At 43.3% G+C, this 23,221-nt stretch overlaps 2 protein-coding genes across 4 annotated transcripts; one reads left to right on the top strand and one right to left on the bottom strand.

Annotated features, from left to right (window-relative positions):
* Positions 1 to 1,525: 1,525 nt before the first annotated feature.
* si:dkey-183j2.10 (glutamate receptor U1) lies at positions 1,526 to 10,096 on the top strand. 2 transcript variants are annotated; one of them, XM_015959001.3, is made up of 10 exons: positions 1,526 to 2,015; positions 2,158 to 2,243; positions 7,066 to 7,097; positions 7,191 to 7,370; positions 7,447 to 7,670; positions 7,752 to 7,849; positions 7,942 to 8,159; positions 8,755 to 8,974; positions 9,052 to 9,296; positions 9,468 to 10,096. In XM_015959001.3, exons 2-10 carry the CDS (start codon positions 2,180 to 2,182, stop codon positions 9,564 to 9,566), a joined length of 1,380 nt encoding a protein of 459 aa, XP_015814487.1. In that variant the 5' UTR covers positions 1,526 to 2,015; positions 2,158 to 2,179; the 3' UTR covers positions 9,567 to 10,096. The 2 variants fall into 2 exon arrangements, with proteins under 2 accessions (XP_015814487.1, XP_015814489.1); XM_015959003.3 differs by having other exon boundaries at positions 1,948 to 2,060.
* plch2b (phospholipase C, eta 2b) lies at positions 10,060 to 22,417 on the bottom strand. 2 transcript variants are annotated; one of them, XM_015959004.3, is made up of 21 exons: positions 21,806 to 22,415; positions 21,107 to 21,253; positions 20,726 to 20,969; positions 20,488 to 20,617; positions 19,537 to 19,707; positions 17,979 to 18,072; positions 15,695 to 15,898; positions 15,483 to 15,603; positions 15,225 to 15,396; positions 15,030 to 15,146; positions 13,991 to 14,071; positions 13,793 to 13,890; positions 13,618 to 13,706; positions 13,355 to 13,540; positions 13,168 to 13,275; positions 12,971 to 13,095; positions 12,808 to 12,892; positions 12,592 to 12,738; positions 11,406 to 11,485; positions 10,279 to 11,326; positions 10,060 to 10,195 (listed from the first exon to the last, which is right to left on the bottom strand). In XM_015959004.3, the coding sequence occupies exons 1-21, from the start codon at positions 22,143 to 22,145 to the stop codon at positions 10,179 to 10,181; spliced, it is 3,804 nt and encodes a 1,267-aa protein (XP_015814490.3). In that variant the 5' UTR covers positions 22,146 to 22,415; the 3' UTR covers positions 10,060 to 10,178. The 2 variants fall into 2 exon arrangements, with proteins under 2 accessions (XP_015814490.3, XP_070405490.1); XM_070549389.1 differs by having other exon boundaries at positions 12,971 to 13,275; positions 21,806 to 22,417.
* Between the last annotated feature and the right edge of the window lie 804 nt (positions 22,418 to 23,221).

The following is a 23,221-nucleotide window of genomic DNA, read 5'->3' as shown; positions in this document are numbered from 1 at the left end:
CCACACATCCTTGCCATAAGCCCATGTGGGCTGATTCTACCCACCAATCAGAGGCTTGCTCTAATGGAAGGTGTGAATTTGCTGTCAGCAGTGGGTGTGTTGGCTCTGGTCGGCCTGAAGCAGACCCCCTCGAGAAGAGGGCTGACAATGAGCCTTGGCTGGCCCGGAAAAATACCAGGCCACCCAGATATGTAAACAACCTACGCTACCCGGCCCGGGCCGACCCGGTACAGATGGGAATGGCCCATTGGGGTACCCCACAGAACAGATCAGTAGAATCTGACATGATTTGGTTTATACAGACACTGCAACTTCTGCTTGAAAGGTACAATCTAAACCAGAACAGTTCCAGAGATCCCCACTGAGTCACCAAGTCTGTTAATTAAGGTGCTGTGATCAACAGTGTGAAAAGCTGCAGAAATATCTAACAATACTAACACTGTGAACTCCCTGTTTGCAGCCATCATGATGTCACTGGAAACTTTAAGCAAAGCTGTTTCTGTTGAATGCTTTTTACGAAAACCAGACTGGAATTGATCAAAACTGTTGTGTAGTTCCAGAAAAGTAATCAGTTGATCTGCCACAACCTTATCCAATATTTTAGAGATAAAGGGTAATTTAGAAATGGGTCTGTAATTTTTAGGCTGAGATGAGTCCAAACTTGTTTTTCTAAGGACAGGTTCAATAACTGCATGCTTGAAAACAGATGGTACAGAGCCAGATTGTAGGGATAAATTAATAACATCTACAATGCATGGGCCAATTTGGTCAAACATCCTGATTAACAAGGTAGTAGGAATGAAATCAGTAGGGCATGAGGTTGGTTACATGTGTTTCTGAATGAGGCAAATGTCCTGGAAATCTACAGGAGTAAAGACAGACCATGATAGAGAGGGAGGAGGTTGGTGCGGTGGGGGGGTGGGGGGGGGAGGGAGTAGATGGGGATGGAAAACTTGCCTTGATATTTCTGATTTTATCCTCAAAGAATGCTAGAAAGTTGTTACAGTCAGACCTTGAGTAAACTGGCATAAGAGGGGCATGAGGTGAAACAATCTGGTTTATGGTGTCAAACAGGACTTTAGAGTTATTTTTTCCTTATTATAGAAAACAGATCAAAAAGATATATATATATATATATATATATATATATATATATATATATATATATATATATATATTATTTTCTCTACTGTAGCACTGGATAATTTAAAACTAATTATACTAAATTATGTACCTCTACAATTGAGAATACAAGTAATAATAACACTCAAATTATTTTACAAGTATTCAATGTGAATATAAAATTACTTTTATATTCTTCTAAAGTACGGTACTCTTAGTATTTCTGGAATTTTTTATCTAAACTTTTACTACTTTATCAATATCTTTGTCCATTCTGACCATTTTCTGAAGTGTTCAATGTGTTTGTTAGTTAAATCACTGAACTCTGAATCATTTAGACAGATTTCCCTCAAGTACAGGGGTGAACTTGTGTTGTGTTTACTGATAACAGTAAATAAACTTGAACGTGGCTATTTTCACACAATTTGTTCTCATTCTTTTTTCAGTTATCTGAACCAAAGATGACACATGAAATTGTATTTCATCACCAACGTGGTGATACCCAATCAGTTGTCTTGAACTGTCTTTTTTTCCCCTTTATTGTACCTTCTGCACACATTGCTGCAGCCAATGTCAGATCCACTAGAAATGCATAAAAATCAACAAAAGTACAAAGAACAAACAATACATGTACTCAATAATTGATACAGTAAGATCTATCATGCTTGCAAACGTTACATTTATTATTTATTTTCAATGCAATAATGTCATTTCTTAACGCAAGACAACATTTGTATCCCGCTGTGCCTCTCCACCCTTTCGAAACAAGCCCAAATGTTTTTTCTCCGCCCACTAAAAACTTTATTGGCCGTCTCTGCTTCAGCTCTCGGCTCACTGGGGTCTGTTTGCAACTGATGAGCAGATCCAGCAGTCACATCTTGTACTCTCTGCAGGTATTTCTGATGTTCATTTTGCTCTTTCTTCTCTGACTATACATTGTAAGCTATTAACACTACTTTCATTTAGTTCATGTACACTTATTTTAATTCTGACTCACAACAAAGCACTGAATCCTTTTTTGTGTGTGGTCTGCAGGCTGAACGTTCTTAGATCCAGGATGCTGTTTGTTTTTTTCTTCCTGTCTTCTGGGGTTTTCCTGAATATGGGAGGATCTACAGTAGGTAAGACTACGTTTGTCTCAGGTTGAACCAAAAACAATATAATAGGTTTAAATATGCGCTTTAATATGGGGATCAAAAAAATCCTGGAGGCTGATTCTTGACCCGGTCAGTACATTTTTCATTCAGCTTCCTTTGCTTCTTGGCCGTATCCCCCGTGTTTACTCAGCAGTATCTGGTTGAAATTTCTCAGTCTTGACAAGACATAAATGCATGAACTGTCAGCTCAGATGAATATCAAAGTGTAGCCACACATCCTGTCCAACTTTTTGGGGGAAACTCGAGCCAACTGACAATCTTACAAAACTGGTAATAAGTCAAGTCTGCGATGGGAACAAAGGCCCTGTGTTTCAGAGCGGCCAAAACCAAGGCGGGGGCTCGTCGAGCTCACATGTATGTCATCTTTTTTCTGAAAAAGGAGGATCTGATGGTTGTCAGGATCACCCTGTGGTGATGGATCCCCAAGGCTGCGGCCTGAATTCAGGCTTTTGATACGCTTTGTCTGCCCTCCCATCAAAAACCGCTATACCACTGAGGGGCTTTAGATGAACACGCTGCTCTAAATAGATCACGTTGTTTGCTTTTGAAAAGAAAGAAAGGAAAGCAGCTGGATCTCTAAAATACCGGAAGTCCTCTAGGACATCAGAGGTATTGGCTTTGCATTGGTTTGAAGACTGACGGGATAAAAAAGGAAATTTTTACTACACAAAATCTTTTCTTTTTACAATTTAATTTAATTTATTTATTTATTTATTTTATTACACAGTCTGATTATCTCAGACACTGTTGTAGTGCCCAGTAAACATTTCACACCAGGATATATTTATATCAGCTAGTGATAAATAACCTTTCCTGATGCCTTGTTGGATCGTTGAGCAGCAGGGTGTAGCTCAGACTTCCGTCTTTCTTCTTTTCATCCTCAAACTCCTTCCGACTCTCTGTCTTCACGGCCCAAACAGTCACTGGTGTCACTAAATAACAATTTTAGGCCAGTAAAGTGAGGCCACAAACAGAAAAATTAGTTAATTGGAGGACCATCAACTTTCAGATCATCTCGTAAACTTCCTCAGAGAAGTTATAACGATTTGGTTTGTGTCTGAATTATGGATGTTCTATATCGGCTTTTTTACCAAAAGGCCAATGTAGTCGACCTCTTCATTTCTGATGCAGATATAAACCATTATCAATATTTACAGGGAACCCCACTTGTATAAAAATGAAAAAAATTATTTTAGGTAACTGACATCACATGTCGACTCTTCACAAGTTGTGCCAAACAAACATAAATATCTGCACAACTAGAGATCAGATCTGTCATATTGTGAGATTTTGAGTAAGATGAGAAGTAGCTGAAGAGTTTGTTGTATAATATGTGCATGCTATGTAAAAGATGTGTCATTATAACAGTAAAAACAGTTACAGATCATTTCTGATATCACATTTTAATACCGAAGACCTCTTATGATTGATTATATAAATGGAAACTGTGTTCCCTCACCTGGACGTGGGTCACCAGGGCCCCCCTCTGGAGCCAGGCCTGGAGGTGGGGCATGTTGGCGAGCGCCTGGTGGCCGGGCTTTCACCCTTGGAGCCCACCCGGGCACGGCCCGAAGAGGAAACGTGGGTCCCCCTTCCCATGGGCTCACCACTCATGGGAGGGGCCAAAGAGGTCGGTTGCAGTGTGTGACGGGTGGTAGTCGAGGGCGGGGACCTTGGCGGTCTGATCCTCGGCTACAGAAGCTGGCTCTTGGCACTTGAAATGTCACCTCTCTGGTGGGGAAGGAGCCTGAGTTGGTGTGTGAGGTTGAGAGGTTCCGACTAGATATAGTCGGACTCACCTCAACGCATGGCTCTGGCTCTGGAACCAGTTTGCTTGAGAGGGGTTGGACTTTCTACCACTCTGGAGTTGCTCCCACTGAGAGGCGCCGAGCAGGGGTGGGCATATTAGTTGCCCCCCATCTTGGTGCCTGTACGTTGCGGTTTACCCCAGTGAATGAGAGGGTAGCCTCCCTCCGCCTATGTGTTGGGGAATGGGTTTTGACTGTGGTCTGTGCATATGCACCAAACTACAGTTCAGACTACCCACCCTTTTTGGAGACCTTGGAGGGGGTGCTGGAAAGCACTCCTTCCTGTGACTCCTTCGTTCTGCTGGGGGACTTTAACGCTCACGTGGGCAACGACAGTAAGACCTGGGGAGGTGTGGTTGGGAGGAACGGCCCCCCTAATCTGAATTTGAGTGGTGTTTTGTTATTGGACTTCTGTGCCAGTCATGGATTGTCCATAATGAACACCATGTTCAGACATAAAGGTGTCCATATGTGCTCTTGGCACCAGGATACCTTAGGCCGCAGCTCGATGATCGACTTTGTTGTTTCATGTGACCTGCGGCCGCATGTCTTGGACACTCGGGTGAAGAGAGGGGCGGAGCTGTCAACTGACCACTACCTGGTGGTGAGTTGGCTCAGATGGTGGGGAGGATGCCGGTCAGACCAGGCAGGCCCAAACGTATTGCGAGGGTCTGCTGGGAACTTCTGGCAGAGTCTCCTGTCAGAAGGAGCTTCAATTCCCACCTACGACAGAACTTCCAAAATGTTCCGGGGGAGGCAGAGGACATTGAGTCTGAATGGACCCTGTTCCGTGCCTCCATTGTTGAGGCGGCCGACGGGAGCTGTGGTCGCAGGATCATCGGTGCCTGTTGTGGTGGCAACCCCCGAACCCGCTGGTTGACACCGGCGGTTAGGGATGCTGTCAAGCTGAAGAAAGAGTCCTTTCAGGTCTTTTTGTCCTGTGGAACTCCAGGGGCAGCTGACGGGTACCGGCAGTCCAAGCGGAACGCTGCTCGGGTGGTTGCCATGGCAAAAACCCAGGCATGGGAGGAGCTCGGTGAAACCATGTAGCAAGACTTTCGTAAGGCTTCGAGGAGATTCTGGTCCACCATCCGGCGCCTCAGTGGGGGAAAGCAGTGTGCTACAAACACTATCTATAGTGGGGATGGTGTGCTGCTGACCTCTACTCAGGACGTTGTGGATCGGTGGGCAGAATACTTCGAAGACCTCCTCAATCCCACCGACATGTCTTCCAGTGAGGAAGCAGAGTCTGGGTACTTTGGGTTGGCCTCTCAAATCTCTGGTGCTGAGGTCACTGAGGTGGTTAAAAAGCTCCTCTGTGGCAAGGCTCCAGGGGTGGACGAGATCTGCCCAGAGTTCCTTAAGGCTCTGGATGTTGTGGGGCTGTGTTGGCTGATGCGGCTCTGCAATATTGCGTGGACATCGGGGGCAGTCCCACTGGACTGGCAGACCGGGGTGGTGGTCCCCTTATTTAAAAAGGGGGACCGCAGGGTTTTTTCCAACTACAGGGGATCACATTCCTGAGCCTTCCTGGTAATGTCTATTCAGGGGTTCTGGAGAGGAGGGTCCGTCGGATTGTTGAACCTCAGATTAAGGAGGAGCAATGTGGTTTTTGTCCTGGTCGTGGAACACTGGACCAGCTCTACCCTTAGGGGGATCCTGGAGGGTGCATGGGAATTTCCCCAACCAGTCTACATGTGTTTTGTGGATATGGAGAAGGCGTTTGACCGCAGCCCTCGGGGGGCACTGTGGGGGGTACTCCGGGAATATGGGGTACCAGGTCCTCTGATACGGGCTGTTAGGTCCCTGTATGACCGGTGTCAGAGCTTGGGCCACATTGCCGGCAGTTAGTCGGGCTCGTTCCCAGTAAGAGTTGGACTCCACCAAGTCTGCCCTTTGTCACCGATTCTGTTCATAACCTTTATGGACAGGATTTCTAGCCGCAGCCAAGGTGTGGAGGGCATCCGATTTGGTGGCCTGAGGATCAGGTCTCTGCTTTTTGCAGATGATGTAGTCCTGTTGGCTTCATCAGAACGGGATCTTCAGCTTTCGCTGGAGCGGTTTGCAGCCGAGTGTGAAGCAGCTGGGATGAGAATCAGCTCCTCTAAATCTGAGACCATGGTCTTGATTCGGAAAAGGGTAGAATGCCTTCTCCAGATCAGGGATGAGGTCCTGCCCCAAGTGGAGGAGTTTAAGTATCTCAGGGTCTTGTTCACGAGCGAGGGGAAAACTGCAGCGTGAGATCGATAGGCAGATTGGTGCTGCATCTGCAATGATACCGGCGTTGTACCAGTCTGTCGTGGTGAAGAGAGAGCTGAGTCAGAAGGCGAAGCTCTCGATTTACCAATAGATCGACGTTCCTACCCTCACTTATGGTCATGAGCTTTGGGTAGTGACCAAAAGAACTAGATCGTGGATACAAGTGCCCGAAATGCGTTTTCTCCGAAGAGTGGCTGGGCTCTCTCTTAGAGATAGGGTGAGAAGCTCGGTTATTCGGGAGGGGCTCGGAGTAGATTTGCTGCTCCTCCACATCGAGAGGAGCCAGTTGAGGTGACTCGGGTATCTGGCCAGGATGCCTCCTGGACGCCTCCCTGGTGAGGTTTTCCGGGCACGTCCAACCGGGAGGAGACCTAAAGGTAGACCCAGGACACGGTGTAGGGACTATGTCCCTCACCTGGCCAGGGAACGCCTTGGGATTCCCCCAGAGGAGCTGGCCCAAGTGGCTGGGGAAAGGGAAGTCTGGGCCTCTCGCCTTAGGCTACTGCCCCCGCGACCCGACTCCGGATAAGCGGATGAAAATGGATGGATGGATGGATGGATAGATGGATGGATGGATGGATGGATGGATAGATGGATGGATGGATGGACATTTTAATACCAATATCGGCCGATAATATCAGACATCCCAAGTCTGAAGTTTGGAAGCATTAAAACCAAAACTACTAAATCTTTTTTTCCATCTTTTCCATCGTTTTTAGTACCATCTGAGCTGAGAATCACCACGATAAAGGTACTTGACTCTCACAGAAGACAGTGTCTGTTAAAACAACGATAAAGGGGAAATAAGCTGAACTCATTTGATGTTTTTCTACCTTTTCTTCAGCAAGAGCCATATGCAACCACCAAAGGCACTCAGCTGGAGGGTTTCTGCATGGACCTGCTCTCTGAAATAGCCAATAAAGTTGGCTTCAGGTACAAAGTGCAGCTAGTGAAAGACAACTCATATGGAAGGCAAGATGAGAGCGGGAACTGGAATGGGATGATTGGAGAGGTGGTGAGGGGGGTGAGTACAAAAAAACCCAAATAAGATCTTAGAGGGCACAAAATTTGGCAAACCCTGATTCACGGCTTCTTTGCAGGAAGCAGACCTTGCCATTGCTCCACTGACTCTCACCGCAGCTAGAGAAAGAGCCGTTGGCATGACCAAGCCTTTCATGCAGACGGGGATCAGCATCTTGCTGAGGAAGGACATCTCAGAAGGAGCTGGCCTTTTTGACTTCCTGTCCCCCTTCGCTCTGGAAACATGGATCGGCGTGCTCGCCGCCTACCTGGGGACTGCTGCTTGCATCTATATTGCTGCCAGGTTGGCGTGTTTAAACAAGTGATGATTATAATTTAGGGACGTTGTTGTGGTGAGCGTCATTATTTGTCGTGTAACACACAGACTCAGCCCATGTGAGTGGAGTCAGGCTCAGAGTGACAAACACAGATTCAGTTTCCTCTACAGCCTGTGGTACACAGCTGGAGCTCTAACTCTACAAGGTAAACACAATAAAAGAAAAAATAATGTTTTTAAACTCAAATCTTGGTAAACCAGCAACATGTCTGATTGACTCCCTGTTTTTGTGTTTTAGGCGCTGGTCATCACCCCAAAGCCCTATCAGGACGGGTCATTTGCTGCAGCTGGTGGTTATTTTCCATCGTCCTTATGGCTTGTTATTTCTCCAACCTGAACTTGTCTAAGACTCCAGAGTCCAGTCGCTTGACAGTCAAAGGGTTTGAAGACTTGGCCAGTCAGGACAGGATTGAGTACGGCTGCCTGGCCAGCTCTTCAACTCTGGCTTTCTTCAAGGTGAGCATAAATAAAGTACAGATTTTTTTTTTACAGGTTAAGTATGTATTTAGCAAAGCTCACCTTTTGCACGGTTGTGCTGCCATGTGGGTCTCTACTGCCTCTATAAACACTCCAAACATGAAAAAAATGTCCATAATCATTATCTGTCAATTTTAAGAATTAAATCACTAAAACAAGTCGTTTCAAAAACTTCCTGTTTATGACATCACAAACAGTGAAAATAGCATAAAACCACCTTTCATTTATAAATAGAGCTGCTCCTGGATGCGCAGTGGCTCTACTCTGAGCCCCTCCCTGATATCGGAGCTTCTCAGCTTATAGCAGCATTAGCAGGGATGGGTGGGCGTGGCCACCTCTAGCTTGTTTTCTTAAAGTAACAGAGCTCTGAAACGGCTCATTCTGGAAGATACTGAAAATGTCAAGAATAAAACTGAAATTGCATCATGTGAGAGGGATTTTGAGCAAAAAACTTAATAAACATGTTTTGTATAAACCGTAGAACTATTATAGCTTAAGAAAAAAGTCACAAAATGCCCATAGGTACAATTTTTGTTAATGTCACAATAAACCTGTTGTTGCTTCCTTCCTCCAGAATTCAAACAACCCTTTATATCGCAGAATCTATGAAAACATGGAGAGAACCAATAGTTTCGTGTCATCCATGGATGAGGGCATCAGACGTGCTAAAGAGGGCAACTTTGCTTTTATTGGAGAGTCGGTGTCTTTGGACTTGGCAGTGGCACGTCACTGTGAGCTGGTCAGAGCACATGAAGTCATTGGAATGAGAGGATACAGCATCGCCGCTGCTCTTGGTGAGTCTAACAGCTTCTACTCCACAATGATCAGATGATGACATCATTACCATCTCAAACTGCTGATTTCCATCTAGGGTCTCCAATCATCAAGAACCTCAGTGTAGCTATCCTTCAGCTGAATGAGGCTGGTGAACTGGCTTATCTGCGGAGCAAGTGGTGGGCTAGCAGCTGCATATCAGCCAAGGCCAAACCTTCAGCTCTGCAGCCACACAGCCTGAAGGGGATGTTCCTGGTTCTGTCTCTGGGCCTTGGGCTGGGGACGCTGGTGGCCGTCCTTGAGCTCACCATTAAGAGTCGCAGAAAAGCTGCGGAGCAGCAGGTCTGTTCATGTGTCATTTACTTTAGATTAACTTTAATAATCAGAGCTTACATGTTACTTCTTCCATTTGACACTTTTTAGTATAAAACAACAAGCAGATGTTTAAAAAAAGCGTTCACATGTAGTTCATCGGGGTAATAAGTTCTTCTGTTCATGTTGATCTTTCCACAGAAGTCCTGCTGCTCCGTTCTGACCGAGGAGCTGAGACTGCGCCTCAGGAACGGCGACGTGAACAAACCCCAGGAAAACGTAGACAAAGAAAAAGCATAAAACAATTGTGACTAGTGTGATTAATGTATTTGTTTCACATTTATTTTTTAAGGAATAATTTACAGGAACTGAACTTTACATATTTTTAAACTTTGAATTTAACTTTTCATTTAAAATGTACATTTTAAACTTCAAATTTTACATTAAAAATCCATCTTTTATTTCTTTGTATTTCAACTAAAGAAAAGACTAAAAAGATAACATTTTCAAATAAAAAAGATTTTTTTAATCCAAGTTTACATTTAAAACAGAGCTCTCATTAGTTACCTAACTCTGTATCAAGCTGTACAATTGGCAGCAAAAACGATTTTACAAAAGACAACTAACAGAATAAATGAAGAGTTGATTTACAAAAACATATAAAAGCCATTTTTGATCTGAATCACCAACATTTTATCACCTGAATAAAAAAAGATGCATTTTTTTAACGACTAAAACGGAGTTATCTGCTTTTGTAAAATAACTCTTCAGATGTCGTCTGTAGAAATTCCAGCTGTACTAAGAAAATAAACAATGTTTTTTGCTTCTCATCAGAGGCTCCTTCTCTTCTTCCTTTATCTTTTTTTTTTTGTTTTGGTGACAATTTTCTTTGTCTCCTGAAGGATTTCAGTATCAGTCAGAATCTTCGGCTAACAAAATAAAAAGAAAAAATGACATTATTGTCATCGTCATACATCTTTCTATTCATTTATAGATTTCCTCGGTTACTCACCATCTAGAAAAAGTGGAGATTTACATCTGATGTCTCTCATCTTCTGGTTAAACAGGGCCTTCATCTCCCTCTGCAGGGTACCCTCCTGTTGCTCTGCCCAGCCTGGCAAATCGGAGGCTACAAACTCCAGGCTGTCTGTGCTCCCGTCACTGGAGTTGCTGTCAGACAGACACAGACCGTTGGGTACGTGACTCATCTTGTTGCCATAGCTGCCGTAGCTGTGAGCTTGTTGGGTTTGCTGATGGAAAGCAGGCTTGCGAGTCACTGCCGGCGTCTGAGGAGAGGTAGTCAGTTTTTGAGAGCAGCTGCATGAGTGAGCTTTTGTCCGTACTGGGGTGGATGGAAGGACTGGAAGGGGAGCCTCTAAGGTCCGTCTGACTCTGGCGGGGGATGATGGCGGGATAAGAGATAAAAAATTTACTTTGGGCTGAGGCACGATGTCTGATTGGAGGACAGGGTGAGGGTGAGCATCGGGATGCTGCTCTGGTTGAGTCGAAAGGTCCTGTTCTGGTTCTGGTTCCTCTGGAAGCTCAGGCTGATCTGGCTCAAATCTCCTCCCCACCTGCTGCTCAGAACAGTTTAACTGTTCAGCCAAATCTATGTAATCAGTTTGACTCTGGCTGTCCAGAGCAGAACTTTCAGCACACGGGAGATGGGGAGGGGTGTCGAGGTCAAAGCTTTCCTGTTTAACACAGGGAGCAGTCCCACTGTGATGGGAATCTGTAGAAGACATCCGGCTGAAGAAGCCCCTCCTTGCCTCTGGAGCTTCATGAATCTTAACTCTGTGAGCTCGCCTCACTGGTTCGCTTATGGCCCCTTTATGAACAGCAGCCTTGGCTGCTGGCCCCTGTGCAAGAGGGGCCATCTCCCCATTCTTGCTGTCTTGCGAAAATGTGTCCACATCCTTGAAAATCCACAGAGGACGTCCGTCCTCTGAGGACAGGACCGAATTTTCTTGAGATGAACATCTTGGATGGCCCCTCATGTGCTTCTGAGCTGCTTTTTGGATGTGTTTCCTGGCTGCTTGCACTGCATGAGCAGGTTTCATCTGTTTCACATAGAAATATCATAAACAGCTGGATATTTATGAAGTTTAAAAAGAAGGCTCATCCGCGAGAAGCCTTTACCTTTCCTGCTAGATCGTGGATAGAAACGTGAACAAAGACTGACGACTCTGCCATCCCGTCCAGGTAGACATGTCGATAACCTGGAAGAGACAGCTGCTTAATATGGATTGATTTTTGACAAATACAGATCCAAGCCCAGACAAATGATCACTTTTTAAGTTTAAAATTGCTTATTTATTTGCAAGGTTCTGAAAACTTCTGAAGGAAATGAATGTTCTTGCAAATCCTTAAGTTAAAATAGTCCTTTGGTTGACACAAAACATTTTTATGAAGTTCTTTGCATGAAATCCCTTTTACATAAAACAATCTGACTTTTATTCTTTTTCGGTGCCTTCCTGAATGAGCCGTTTCAGGGTTCTGTCACTTTACGAATACAAGATGCAGCTGACCACACCCACCTATCCTCCACTCATGCTGCTATAAGCTGAGAAGCTCCGATAAGCAGGAAGGGCTCGGAGGAGAGTCACTGCTCCTCCAGCAGCAGCTCTCTTTTGCATGAGTTGGTTCAATGCAAATTGCCCCGTTTGTGACATTACAATCCAGGACTTTTGGAAACGGCTTGTTTTAGGCACATAGCTCTTAAAACCAAACACTGACAGAAAACGGATGAACGAGTTTTTTCCACGTTTGGAGTTTTTATGGAGGCAGTAGAGACCCCCATGGCACCTCAAAAGGATGAAAAATGTGAGTTTAGCATAATATGTCCCCTTTAAGACCTTTAAAGCCTAGTAAGGCAAATGGACTTGTACCATTTTGAAGATGTTTTGCTTCTCGTTCATCATTTACAGTTTCCTTAAAAAAACAAAAAAATTAAAGAACCCGTTTGTTGCATATCATCCATGATGTCTAATGCCAAAGTTTAAGGTAAACTCGTCTTATGCTGCATAATGAAGTTAGCTGACCGGCAGGATCTGGACTGATCTGTGATCATGTGGTGTGAATATCAGGAACCAACACACATAATTTTAGGCTAATATATGTTAAATTGACCGAGTTAATCATTTACATTTTTCTGAAGACAGTTGGCTGTGGTGGCCATCTTGAACAGTAAGTTGAAGAAGACTGCACACAAACTGGAAACACCTTTGTCCACCTTTTGTCTTTAGACATTAATAATAATGTAATTTCAGTAAAACTGAACAGTTTCACTCTCATCCACCTTTGAAGACAGCTTCCCATAACCCACCTGGCATCATGCTGGTGAGAGCCACCGTTCTCTGTCCGATGAAATCTCGTCCAATAGGATCGTGATCCCACACCTGGAACCTCACCAGGGCAATCTGCGGCATCTGAATGTTGAAGACAAGCGTCTCCTCCCACATTGGGTTGAAGCCTGAATGAGGATAAAACACTCATGTCAACCTGCTGTGATGTCACCCAGTTGGAGGTTCTGCACACCTACCATTGTCATCCACTACTCTGGTCTGCTGTTTGGAGCAATCAACTGGTAGGCCAATAATCTCAACTTCAACAAAGGGATCAATGATCTGAAAACACAGGGAATAAAAGATGGAATTAAGGGATTTTAAAGATTCACATTTGATATTTAATATGAAATCCATCACCTCTCCTCTGTCCCCAAACATGGAGTCTTTAGGTTTGGGAAGTTGCTGTCCACTGATGATTTTTAGCACCAGCTGAGTCTTTTTGTGTCCTGGTAGAGGATCCTCCTGCACTGGGTTAAAGACACCTGAGAAGAAATTATTATGTTTACAACTCTCACATGAAGAGCCTAACCATATGCATTCTGTAGTGTTGGTACCTTTAATCATGCACTTAGGCTTCAGAATATATCCACAGTTTCCATTGCTTAAAAACTTGGCTCGGTACACTTCCAGCATTTGACCTTCTGTTTGGTAATTCATTGCAACTGAAATAAAACAGCAAAGAAACTGGGACCATAAAGGTACTATCGGGTGCCATTTAGGTTCATGTGTAAAGTCTGTTACCCATGTGGCATCCTGCGTTCCAATATGCCTGTGGGTTGAAGTTGCTTGAGTCCACTCTGAAATTTGATGGGTAGACTCTTAGGAGCTGGCGCTGGTTCAAGCGCACCAGCTCGCCGGGTTTAAGTAACAAAATCTGGTTCATTACAGTCTCGTTTAGAGAGGATACCTGCCAGCTGCTCGCAAAGCCTGCCAGACAGAATTGTGTAATGACTTCTAACATCTGAGAACTTATGCCACGCTACTGTACTGATTTATGGTACTACCTTGAGTTTCTATTTCATGTACACGAACAGATTTTGTGTACTTCACCAAGTCAGACAGAGCTCTGGACAGCCTCATTGTTTTCCTCTTTCTAAAGGGAGTTATTGACACAGAAATGGAACCTTAGATGTTGAATGTGAGAATGGATCAACTGCTCGGCTAAGTGAGAGACCATACTTGGGATGGTAAACGATTTGAGTCCGCTCTCGGCTGCTGCTATAATCAGATTCACCATCAGACAGAGCCTTGTTCTTCACACGTGCTCCCTTTTTTCTCTGAAAATGAAAAACACTTGAAGATTTGCTTTGTGTTTGTGTCCTGGTCAATTTTGATAAATATTTTATTACATTTGTGAGAGATTAAATATAGGCTGACCTTTCGTTTGAAGCTTCTCAAAATTGATCGTCCAAAACATCTTTTCTGTTTGGGCTGCTTAAACATGATGCTGTTCTCATCCTGAAAGGGCCAAGAGGAATCTGTCATCCATCCATCCATCCATCCATCCATCCATCCATCCATCCATCTACCTATGCATCTATCCATCCATCATCCATCCACCCAATGCATGCATCCATCCATCATCCACCCATGTATCCATCCATCCATCCATCCATCCATCTACCTATGCATCTATCCATCCATCATCCATCTACCCAATGCATGCATCCATCCATCATCCACCCATGTATCCATCCATCCATCCATCCATCCATCCATCCATCCATCATCCATTCACCCAATGCATGCATCCATCCATCATCCACCCATGTATCCATCCATCCATCCATCCATCCATCCATCCATCCATCATCCATCCACCCAATGCATGCATCCATCCATCATCCAACCATGTATCCATCCATCCATCCATCCATCCATCCATCCATCCATTCATTCATCCATCCATCCATCCATCTACCTATGCATCTATCCACCCATCATCCATCCACCCAATGCATGCATCCATCCATCATCCACCCATGTATCCATCATCCATCCATCCATCCATCCATCCATCCATCAATCCATCCATCCATCCATCCATCCATCCATCCATCCATCCATCCATCTACCTATGCATCTATCCATCCATCATCCATTCACCCAATGCATGCATCCATCCATCATCTACCCATGTATCCATCCATCCATCCATCCATCCATCCATCCATCCATCCATCCATCTACCTATGCATCTATCCATCCATCATCCATTCACCCAATGCATGCATCCATCCATCATCCACCCATGCATCTATCCATCCACCCATGCATCTATCCATCCACCCATCCATCTATCTATCTATCCATCCACCCATCCATCCATTCATCCATCCATCCATCCATCCATCCATCCATCCATCCATCCATCCATCCATCCATCCATCCATCTGTATTGTAAATAATGATTTGCCTGTAGGTTGTTCTCAGTGATGTACTCCTCCTCCTCCTCTTCCTCATTGTCAGTGTCTTCATCAGACACATCACCCTCCTCAGCTTCGGGATCCAGGTTTGCAGGCAGCTTCTTTCCCTGAGCACCACAGATTTTTAATAAAACATATGAAGTTTGACTGTAGCTGCATGATGTTACTCTGAGAAATAAACCCACCTTGACTAAAACTTTTCCCTTTAAGATCTCAGGTGAAGGCAGCTTTTTGCATTCATGCACGTTGACATTGGACAGATCCAGTTTGTCCTGCAGTATCTCTCTCAGATATTCAGCCATCTTCTTCTGTTGAGGAACACTACAATGGTTCTCTATGGACAAGATCACCGGGTACCTGGAGATGGACCGTCATGACATACTGAGGCTTTCAAAACAGACTGATAAAATCACTCATTCATTTCAGGATACAAATGAACGTACTGTGACTTAGTGAAGGCGTATTTGTTAATTGTTTCAATAACGTCTTTGAAGAGAATTTTGGATGTCAAAGTGTAGCCATGATGGATAATAGGTTCTCCATCTTGTCCATCCCAACAGTCCACTAACAGAAATGTATATATATATTAAAAAATAATAAGTGTTGGCTTATCTTTAGGATAATAAAGACTGCTGCAGCCTTTTCTGGTTCTTACCCTCAACACAGCGACAGCCTGCCTGCAGGACATAAGAATACATCTCCACCCTTGACTGAGACAGCAGCTGGTCTCCAGTCAGGTAGGTGTTGTGTGATGTAGCAATGAAGTAATTAGAGAGAGGCTGCGTCATGTCATGGTTGACCTGATTGTGCTCAGGGTTGAAGATATCACCAGCAGGACTTCTCATATAGTTGGTGAAACCTTCAGGAAGAATGTTTTAGAACAGATTAGAGTATTTTTTAAGTTTTAATTTTATTGTTAATACATTTACAGAAAAATAAATTTTTGAAAACGAGATTAATCAAAAACATTTCAGAGAAGTTAAAAACATGAGAACTGGTTATGTATTGTGTTCTGTCTTTCACATTAATCAACATCAATTTGAATGAATGAATGAATGAATGATCAATTTATTCAGTCAGTCATCTTAAGATAATGTGTACAATAACATGTCATACAAATAGATACAAATACCATTTCTCACTAACATATACATTCATTTGTATATGGTGTCTATTTGGTATCTCATGACTGAGACATTTCTGAGACTATTTTAATAAGTTAAACTTTCACACTCCTTGTAAGTTAAAGCAACACTAAAGAGCTTCCTTGTTTCTCACTCCTACTGGTTGAAAGCAGATTTACAACTGTCATCGACAACCCTGCTGTAGCTAGCGCTAATGGTGAGCTAATACTAACACAAACCAAATGATGCTAAACAAGCAACAAAGTTAAAAGATCCACACTGATGGACAGAAATATTATTACTTACAAGTCCATAGCAACAACACCAGGTCATCATCAGTCAGAACTATTTTAACCTCCTTTAGCTCCCTCAAACAAGTGCAGGTCTCACAGATGTAGACTCTGGTTTTAGCTCTTTGCTTTTGTTCTGTAGCGTACCAAAAGGCCAAGTATTTCATCAAACATGACCAGAAGTTAACTTTTAACTTGCAGACACAAACTGTGTCACACATCCTGGGCCACATCATATATGTCTGGTCTCCAGACCAGAAAGGTACTGCTCAACAACCTTCTTACCGAATAAGGGAGCCCATAATAAGTCCTTCTCCTAGTTCCCTTATCGTTCCTGAAACCCAAGGTCTTAAGCAGAAGACGAGACTTTTACTCTCTGAATGAAGTTCATCTTTCTTGTCATAAATGACTCTTTAAAACTCCATATAATCATATTCTGTTGACTGAACAATTTGTTTAAATGCAAAGTGTTTGATTAATGTGTTCTCTACAATTTACATTAATGAATGATGAGTTAAAATGAATGTTTTATTCTGTAATGATTCATTTCAGATCTTAAATTACACCAGATCAGTAATTAATGATTCTAGTAATTTAATCTATAAGTATGAACACAATAATATCATAATATTATTATTAATGTTTAACATTTTTGCTCCACATAACGGTTATAACCTTTTCACTTCACACTAAGAGTTAACCTCTAAGTATCTGAGTGAAGATGTGGTTCTATGAGGTCATGGTAATGCCTTTAAACTTGTCAAATTCTGATTTGTCTAAATTTATCAACAGTAAAGTTGATAAGTACAGGAATCACTTCCTGATTCCTTAGTTTTCCAGCAGCCCTCGATTAGGCCAATCAGGTGAGCAAGCATTTGGAACCATCCTCTCTTTTGAACAAGATCACAGTCGCTCTGCAATGCTTGTGAGTGATATCAGACGCAACAGCCTCAGAGGCAAGACACTTAACTTGGAGGGAACAGGTGGCATCTGTGTACGGCATCCTTGCTCTCTTCAGTGCACCCCAGGGCAGCCGTGGCTACATGATAGCTCATCACCATCAGAGTGTGAATGTGTGTGTGCATGGGTAAAAATGACTGGATGTGTTTGTGAAGCAACTTGGAGGTCGTAGGACTCCAGAAGGCTCTAAATACAAACTATTACTGGGATAGTATCAATCAATCAAAGCTTTATTTATAAAGCGCCTTCCGCAACCCTGTCAGGAAGCCCAAGTAAACAGCTAATAGCCATCAAGAAGGTAGATCAGTCTCTCTAGTAAACCTACCCGTGCCACAAAACTGTTTTGTGGTTTCTGGTGATCAGAGGGCTGCAGAGGGATGCATGTACAATCTGAAACTGGTAAACTAGTAACCTCACAAACCACTGAAACAACTGTGAAAGCAAAAGCAAAAAGCGGTAAAGAGCTCTTTAGTGTTGCTTTGAAGTCATGGTGTGATAAAGAGGTGAAGCATTAAGTTTTGGACATTTATGTTATCTTACGTCACAAAGAACATCCCATACCTACCATCAATACCCAGGACCATGTGTTGGAGGTTCTCAGGACACGGCTCAAACTTAGAAACAATGTCAACTAGATGCTCCCTGGTCAGACCTCGCATCTACAAACAAAACGGATTGTCACAAAGATTTTAGCAGCTAAGTTCATCAGCAATATACTATATCAGCTGTGTCACAGGATTAAGAGTTCCTTTGTTGTTCAGCTCATCCTACCTGTCCTCCATTCATGAACCAACCCGGCTGCTTTCCTCTGCAGCCGCCTCTCCATGTGTAAACACTCCCGAGTGTCTTATCCCACCACACCCCACCCCTCAGAAGTGTGTTGCTGACATTGCTGGAGCTACGAAAGATTTCAGACTTTTGAATCCCTTTGTTCACCACTGTCATGAATAGGAAGAGGTTCATGGAAATATCATCAAATTTACACGAGTGATTCAGCAAAGACACAGTGACCAGAAGAAGAGTGCAGGATGAAAGTATCATGCAGCATCATGAGAATGGCTCATGTGTCAGTCGATCATAGGATGGTTGTCTCAAAAGACAGGATTACTCCGAAGCAAGAAAGCCAAGTCAAAAGGGGGCTGAAAGTTTTCATTGGCTATACTATTGACTTCTTACTTTACCAGGGAAGACACCAACATGTTCAGGGAATGGACCTTCTTATGATAAATGAACTACTTTGGGTTGGTTATAAACTTTTACACAAGCCCTCTCTTCTCTAACCCTCATCCAAACCCATTTTGTAAAGTGAATGGAAAGAAGAGAGGTTTCCATTTGCACAAATGTCCATTCTACAGACAGGAGACAATGCTCAGGTGGCAGAAGGCAAAGGATCAGACGGTTCTCGTCCCCAGACCAACATCTGTGGGCGACTACAACAAACACATGGGAGGCATCAAAGGCCTAAAACAAATTCAGGAGGAGGTTGCAACATTTCTTCTTGAAGTTGCACTTCAGAGCACACCATCTGAAAATCACTTTCCCACAACCCTGGGACAGGAAGAGGCCCAGAGAGCCAGTGTGGGACTTCAGCAGTGCACTGTGTGCAAGAGGTGCCCTCCAAAACAACATGAGATTAGCACTCTGTCTGCAGCTGGAGAAGAACTGCTTTAGGGCCTACTATAGAAAAAAATGCCTGATTAAAAAATAACAGGCATTAAAAACTGGTAATTTTGTATTGACGTAGAATAGTTCAAAGTTGTTTCTTTGAAATAGTTTAAAGTTTGTTTTCAGAGGTAACCCCTGCTAAAATACCACTTTTAAATGTATTTTTTCCCCTATTTAAACAGTTATTTCACAGTACTTTATAGACATAAATATTAAATACATATCACACCAAAAGCTGAGGTTGTTTTGGAAAAATTACTTGAACCATGAAAACCATAAAAAAACAATAATTTAGGAGGTCTGATATTGTCGAAGGAGGATTTCTTGGGACGGTAAATGATTTGTTGTAGTCCAATTCATCATCACACATAGCCTTTCATTAACTTATTCAGTTTGCACATTTACACATTTTTCCCATCAAACATTGTCTCAGTGTGATTTTTCAGACTCTGTCATACCTTTTGTTCAGTTTCCAAAAAGCGTGCGAGGTCGTGTAGATCTAATACTTCTTTCTGATTGCTGTAGGAGATCATGATCAGGTAGAGGTCTCTGCGTGTGGAAATGATCTTAAAGAAGGAGCAGAACTCATCAAAGGTCAGAGAGCCCTGGATCTCATCCGAGTCTGCTTCCTGCAGATTGTGATGAAACAAATGTATGAGTGGGGGACAAATCTATCTGCCAGACAGATCTGTGATAACCATCCTGTGTATAAAATGAAGAAAGTCTGTATCTTATCATCAGAATAGTGTCTCACTCAGGTATTGTTGTCAGGACGGACACCGTGAGCGGCTGGACTAATGTAATAATGCAGCTAAAGCCATCTGTGGTGGCCATATGGGTCTCCTGTGACTCCCTTTGCTGCTCAGCCATGTTTATCTGTGCTGTGCTTTCATCTCCCTGCTGGCCTGGCTAAAACCAGAGCTCTCAGAAAACAATCCAATCCTTAAAGTGACAGTGTGTATTTTTCCTGGTGATAGACACCTGAATCATTGCAAGCAAGCAGTATTTTCGTGTTGGAGTAAGACCTTACCAATGGATGCCCATTAGGGTCAAAAAGCCCTGGGGAGTGCAAACTTCAGAAAAATAACAAGCACATCAGGCTCCTTTTCATCACAGGCAACAAGCGGAGGTAAATGTGTAAAACAAAACCATTTTAAAATGGTGAAAGTTTTGTAACCATTTGTTACAAATCAGTAAATACATTTTGTCTCTGTGTGTTCCTGTCGCAGGAAACATGGCATCTAATATGGCGTCGTCCGGAGTCTTAGACCCACTCCCATGTATTTCAGACCTGATTTTCATGGTTATATGATGTTTGAGTTTTTTCAAATGTACATCACTGAAGCTGAGTCACTGATCAAGTCAGCGTCCTGTTGGTGAGAATGTAGCCGTGTGCTCTCAGGCATCACCTGAAACATTTCCCTGACTTTCTGTTTGGGTAAATTCACATTGAGCTTGTGGAGCAGCTGGTGAACCTCTCCAATGCTCAAGGCCCCGTCTCCGTTCTTGTCAGCCTCTGAGAAAGTCTGCTGTAACCACGTGCAGTTGCAGTTAAGGCTGAGCCACAGATCTGATGTCAAGGCTTATTGTGTTTTTACTAATCACTCTCAGTGTGTGTGTGTGTGTGTGTGTGTGTGTAAAGGATATTGATCACGAGTGCGCTGTCTGCGAGCCAAACTGTCCTCATCACTGATTCCAGCCATGAGGTATTTCAGCCCGCTGATCCAGGTGCGGGCCTCCTCGGCGAAGGTGGAGACCAGGTCCAGGGACTTGACTCGATCCCCGTAGTAAATACTGAAGCAGCAGTTTGGGTTGAAACGACTTTCTGCATATCGCCTGAAGATCTCAGACTTTTTCCCCTCACAGACCTCATGGATGGAATCTATGGAAACTAAAACGGGAGTCCATAAAGGATGTGATAAGGCCAACATTTTGTTGAATCACGAGAGTCGACCACAACTCGACTGTTTTATTATGAAAATCTTAGAAATAAACCAATTTTAACATGGCAAAGTGTCGATCTCCTACTTTTAGCCCTGTCGTGCTTCTTTGAAGGCCGCCATCGGATGCAGGACTTGTGTTCGTCCAGGTAGAAAAAACGGACCAGTCCGTTCTTTTTCCCCTTTAGTTTGGTCATCTGGGTGCCAGTCTGCATGGTGCACATGCACCTCTCCACTACAAGAACAACAACAGAAAAGGGTCAAACTCTTGTGTCCTTCATTTGTCTTGGCCAAGTATCCAGTGAAAAAATAGAATAAACAGCAAGATCATTACATTTAAAAGCAACAATAATTTTAAAAGGTGAAATTATTTACTGTGGGGATGTGTTATTTATAGGACTAAATCATGTCACGTGGGTTTTAGTCACTGTTTGTGTGCTTTTGATGGAAAATAACCCTAAAGTCGGGTTTGTTAGTTTGTTAAATTTGTTAGCATAAGTGTGTAGTGCACAGTAATTATGAGAAAGTATCATCTTTTTCTAAGTTGCTATTGTTTGTGAAGGCTGCAGGTAACCTTTTGTTTATCTGAAGCTCAGATGTTTGTGACGCGTTCTGGCACATTACTCAGGCTAATCCTAAAGGATTGTCTGCTGTCCATATGCTCATTATCTGCTTCTCTGTCCTCTTGTCTGTGCATCTGAACTACTTTAGAGGACACTTGAAAGGAGATATGATTTTCAAACACACTTGTTCCCCCTTTGACTATTAATATAAGAGTGGGTCCTACCTATCTGACCAAGTCTCCATTTCGGCTGTGCAACCACGCTGCCGCCAATCCAGAAGAATTCCTCAGCCAGCCTGGAGATGGACGCTTTCTGCCAAAGTTTAGGCGAGCTCATGATGGAGTGGGAGGGTGAATTCTTGGGGCTTGAGGCTGGCTTGGCCTGTCTGGGGGAGCGCTTAGCCAATGAGGGGGAGAACATTCCTGATGAAACAGACCCCAAAGGCTGAAAGGTGGTCTTCTTAGGTGACAGAGAGGACAGCTGAGGACTGCTGCTCACCCCGAGAGACTGTGGAGCCATCGCTGGGCTGATGTTCATCGCTGGTCTCCAGCTCTCCAGTCCCATTCAAGGAAAAGTTCCCTCTCAGCACATCTTCCTGATGCTATCAAATATCCCCTTCCTGAAGGTTCATTCCCTGTCCTCTTGTGTCCAGTCGTCCAGTGTCCACAGGCTCCTCTTTATTTACTTTCTGCATCTACAGCAGACTCTCGCAGAGGAAGTGTGCAACTTGTTTGAGTCACTAAATCTTCCTCAAGCTGTAATCCTGAAGCAAGGCTTCAGGATTTTCTGTGCAGCCAGTAAGCTCCTGAGGAAAGATCCCGGAACTGGAGAGATCCAAATGCGTGTTATGAAGACATGTAGCAGTTACAGAATTATGAGAATTAAACTAGATTTAACGAACTGTCTCTGGGATCCTGATTTTAAGGTTGGACTCATTGCTATAAACAACAGTGGTGTTTATTCATTTATTAAATGGTGGGTCATGATGCCACCTACAGGTCACAGAGTGATGGACACCTTCCTTATAAAATAAGTGATTTCAGGAAAAGAATAAAAAATCAGATTGATGCTTTTGCTGTAAGAAGGGTTTAATAAAAAACCACATGACTAGAGAACGTCTTCTTTTGGAGTTTTATAAAATCGGATATTAGTTTAAGGGTATTAACCATTGAAATTAATCACTTTTATAACATCTACACATTTTTATTGAAGCTTTGTTGAGCCATAACATTGCAACCAGAGGCATTCTGTTGATTACTCATGTCCTTTGCTCCCAACATCCTTACAACAACTAAAAAATAAACAAAAATAGCTTTTGTTATTATAATTCCAGATTAGTACCTGAATCCAGACCAACATCTGTGATGTCACCATTGATGCTGAGGAGGAATTATAGAACTGCAACGTTATGCCCTTCTTATTTCCTGATATTTGGACATCTGTCCTCTGATTGGCTAACAGTTACTCCATTTGCTCCGCAACATGGATGTTTTATCTCCACAGGAGTTCTGCTGTGTGGTGGAGTTGCCAATGCTAACAGTTAGCTTCTACTAGCCAAATTGTGCTCTGCTCTCTCCTGGATGTTAAACCAACAACATCCTTCCCAGTTGGGAACCGTGATGTGTGAGTCCATGAATCTG

Source organism: Nothobranchius furzeri, chromosome 3, assembly GCF_043380555.1.
Source record: "Nothobranchius furzeri strain GRZ-AD chromosome 3, NfurGRZ-RIMD1, whole genome shotgun sequence".
NCBI lineage: Eukaryota > Metazoa > Chordata > Actinopteri > Cyprinodontiformes > Nothobranchiidae > Nothobranchius > Nothobranchius furzeri.
The sequence above is the reverse complement of the archived record's forward strand: the minus strand, read 5'-3'. Positions and strand labels throughout refer to the sequence as shown.